Here is a 2941-nt window from a genome sequence, read left to right on the forward strand (position 1 = left end):
CGGGCAAGAGTGATAAGGGGTGGGCAATTATCCGGGCATCCTTGTCCTCCCTTGCTGACAACTTCATTTAATGGAAGAAAGAACAAGAGGAAATGCTATCCTGGACTTAACCGAGAATCCCAGGCCGAGTTCAGCACCTCGGAGCTCCCTCTGGACCTTCTCAGGGCGGTCTCTGCTGCCCTCCCCAGGCTGCCCTCTTTTCCCCAAAGCTTCACAGAGCTGCTGTGGGGCGCGGGGCAGGGCTGGTCCTCCCCAGCTTCCTCATTCCTGTGGGTGCCGTCTGTGCCCCAGTAGGGGCTGAATTCGGAAGGAGCCAGGCGGGCATACTGGGTTCCGGCGGCCGGAAGAGAGACGGGAGGAGCGGAGCAGTAACGCCGGAACCCAGCTGGCGGTTTCTATGCCCATAAAACAAGGCTTCTGTTGCCCTGGAAAGGTTTCCTCCCCCCCGCCGGGGAATCCAGGCCTCCAGGCCGCGGCTGCTCTTCTGCCCGACGGGGAATCCCACGAAGGTACTGTGTGGGGCGGGGTTAAAACGCCTGGTCAACCTCCACACCCGTCTGCCCCATTCCCCCTTGCGGCCCCCCCCCCGGCCCGCCAATTCACCATGCCCTCTTCACCGTATTGGCAGGAAAAAGCACCTCGGGGCGACGGGAAAGAGTCTAATTGTTCCGCAGGCCGGCAGATCGCGAGGCCGGCGGTCGTCTCGGGCAAGGCGGCTTTGGCGTTGGCACCACAAGGCGCGCAAGCCAGCGGCAGAAAGCCTACCGGAGGGCTTTGCACGATCTGCTGGACGTAGAGCACCCAGACGGAGGGGGTTCCCTCGACTCCCCCGTCGGAGAGCCCGGCTGCCCAGGGATCCATGGCCAGGCGCGCGTGAGCCGTCTTGGCCACTGACCGGCTCCCTTCCACCGAGCCCTCCCCGCGCCCTTGCCCGGACCACGCGGCCCGCCCGGTCGCCTCTCCTGCTTGCATCCAGCAGAGCCAGCATGGAAGCGGAACCCACGGAGCGCCGGCCTCGGTGCCTCCGGCGTTGTAGTCTCAGTCTTGGAAGGTGGCAGTGGCCGCGGAAGCGGAGAAGGAGGAGGGGAGTAAGAGTGGCCATGTTGGGTCAGAGGCGGTGGGTGCCCGAGAAGAAGTGCCCCCGCCCCTCTTGCTGCCCAAGTGCTGTTCAGCGCTCGCAGCAGGACCAGCGATTTCGCAGAGGCGTCCGACCCTCGGAAGGGGATCCTGCCCCTCCCAGCCGCTGGGGGTGGTGGAGGGAGGCGGCAGCTGAAAGGGGGGGGGAGGGCGGGTGCGAGCGGGGCTTTATAAGGGGCGTCCCGCCTGGGGCTGGCACGTCTAGATTCCTGGAGAACACCATGGCGATTGGCTTGGCAGCTTTGGGGCTCCTCGCTTTCCTGCTCGGCTGTTCGGGAACCTTTGCCGAACCCCAAAACTCGGAGCGAGCCGCCAAGGTGAGATCCGGGGTGACGGGCGGAGGGCTCCAGCGTCCCCCGTGAAAAGTCCCCCCCCCCGCCACCAGCCTCTACCCGGGTGGGCGACAGGAGCGGCTGGTGGGAGCCGGTGGTCTGCGCAGAGGCTGCCGCTTCCTCGGGGTTGATCGCACCCGGTGCCGTCGCTGTAAGAGGCCCTCGATCTCCGACGGCCGGGCGGCCGAGCGTGTCCTCCTCCGTGCTCGTCCGCGACTTCGGCAGCCTGCCGCCGGGGCTGGTTCTCTCGCTCGCTGCGCAGATGGCAGAGCGATCCGCCCGCGGGGTGTCGTCCCGGACGCGGTCTGGCAAGCGCCTCGACCGACGGACTTTGGGATGTGCCGTGAGCCGCTTTCCTCCCCTCTCCCGCTCTCCTTTAGTGCTCCCTGAACGGCAGCTGGAAGAATGACCTCAACTCCACCATGGAGATCAACAACGTCAGTAACACATTCCCAATCTCAAGATAGCATCGGTTAGCGGGGGGGGGGTGTCTTTATGCGAACTATATCCCCCCCCCAATTGATACAACAACTTTGATCTGACAGAATCCACCGCAGTCTTTGTGGGCCAGTGTCTGGTGGATAACAGCGGAAAAGAGCAGTTGAAGACAACCTGGCTGTTGCGTGAGAAGGTTGGATCCGCGGCAAATGATTGGGGGGCAACCCGGTAAGGAAATGCAGGGACTGAACTGCTGCGCCCCCTAACTGGAAGGGCCCTGAGCACCTCTTCTTTTTTTCTCTCTCTCTCTCCCCCCAAAGTGGGTCTTGAAAGGACGCCCCAATGGTTTGCCTCTCTCGGGGCAGCTCCTGCGGGAGAGGCTGGCATTGTGAGTCTAGGAGACTCCGTTTCTGCCACTTCCCCCACAAAGAAACGCAGCAAATCTGTTGATCAGGTTCCCCAGGTCCTTCTCACTGACAAGAGTGGTTTGAGTGGCAATACAGTCTGGGTTGCAATGCCTGGCTGGGGACCTATCTGGCCCTGGCCGCGCCCTCCCTCCCCCGAGAACCAGCAGCATCCATTTCCTTTGCCCCCGATTTTCTTCTCAAGTGAGTGGGTGGAAGAAGGGAATGGGGTGGGAGGTGGGATGCTAATTCTGGGGGGGGGGGACACCAATCATGCCACCATGAATTTTGACATTTCCCTCTCTCCTGTTTAATCATTGTAGCATTGCCAAGGACACCTTCTACCGCACCTAGTGAAGGTGAAGAGAGGAATGCTTCCCCCCCCCCGGGGAATTCCTCCTCCCCCGTGGGGAATCCAGGTTCGAGCGAATCCCTCCCTCTGGGAGCTCTACGTCCAGCAGACCGTGCAAAGCCCGCTTTATTTGTCAAACATTTGCTGAAGTCAAGGTACATTATGTCCACTGCATTCCCATAAACAACTAAATCAGACAGTGTGTCAACAAATATCACATTGATTTGGGCTCACCCCAAACCCTTGATGTTCCTACTAAGCACTAAAATATGATGGAT

At 61.3% G+C, this 2941-nt stretch overlaps 1 protein-coding gene across 1 annotated transcript in view; it reads left to right on the forward strand.

Moving 5' to 3' along the window:
* Positions 1 to 2665, forward strand: part of LOC107301098 (avidin-related protein 1-like) — a 7255-nt gene extending 4590 nt beyond the window's left edge. The window contains exons 3-6 of the mRNA XM_015830363.1: positions 1343 to 1454; positions 1850 to 1910; positions 2015 to 2135; positions 2635 to 2665. Coding sequence (XP_015685849.1) covers positions 1343 to 1454; positions 1850 to 1910; positions 2015 to 2135; positions 2635 to 2665 — 325 coding nt within the window. The remainder of the gene's footprint in view (positions 1 to 1342; positions 1455 to 1849; positions 1911 to 2014; positions 2136 to 2634) is intronic.
* The last annotated feature ends 276 nt before the right edge of the window (positions 2666 to 2941 follow it).

Source organism: Protobothrops mucrosquamatus, unplaced genomic scaffold (genome assembly GCF_001527695.2).
Source record: "Protobothrops mucrosquamatus isolate PMUCROS unplaced genomic scaffold, P.Mucros_1.0 scaffold9998, whole genome shotgun sequence".
Taxonomy (NCBI): domain Eukaryota; kingdom Metazoa; phylum Chordata; class Lepidosauria; order Squamata; family Viperidae; genus Protobothrops; species Protobothrops mucrosquamatus.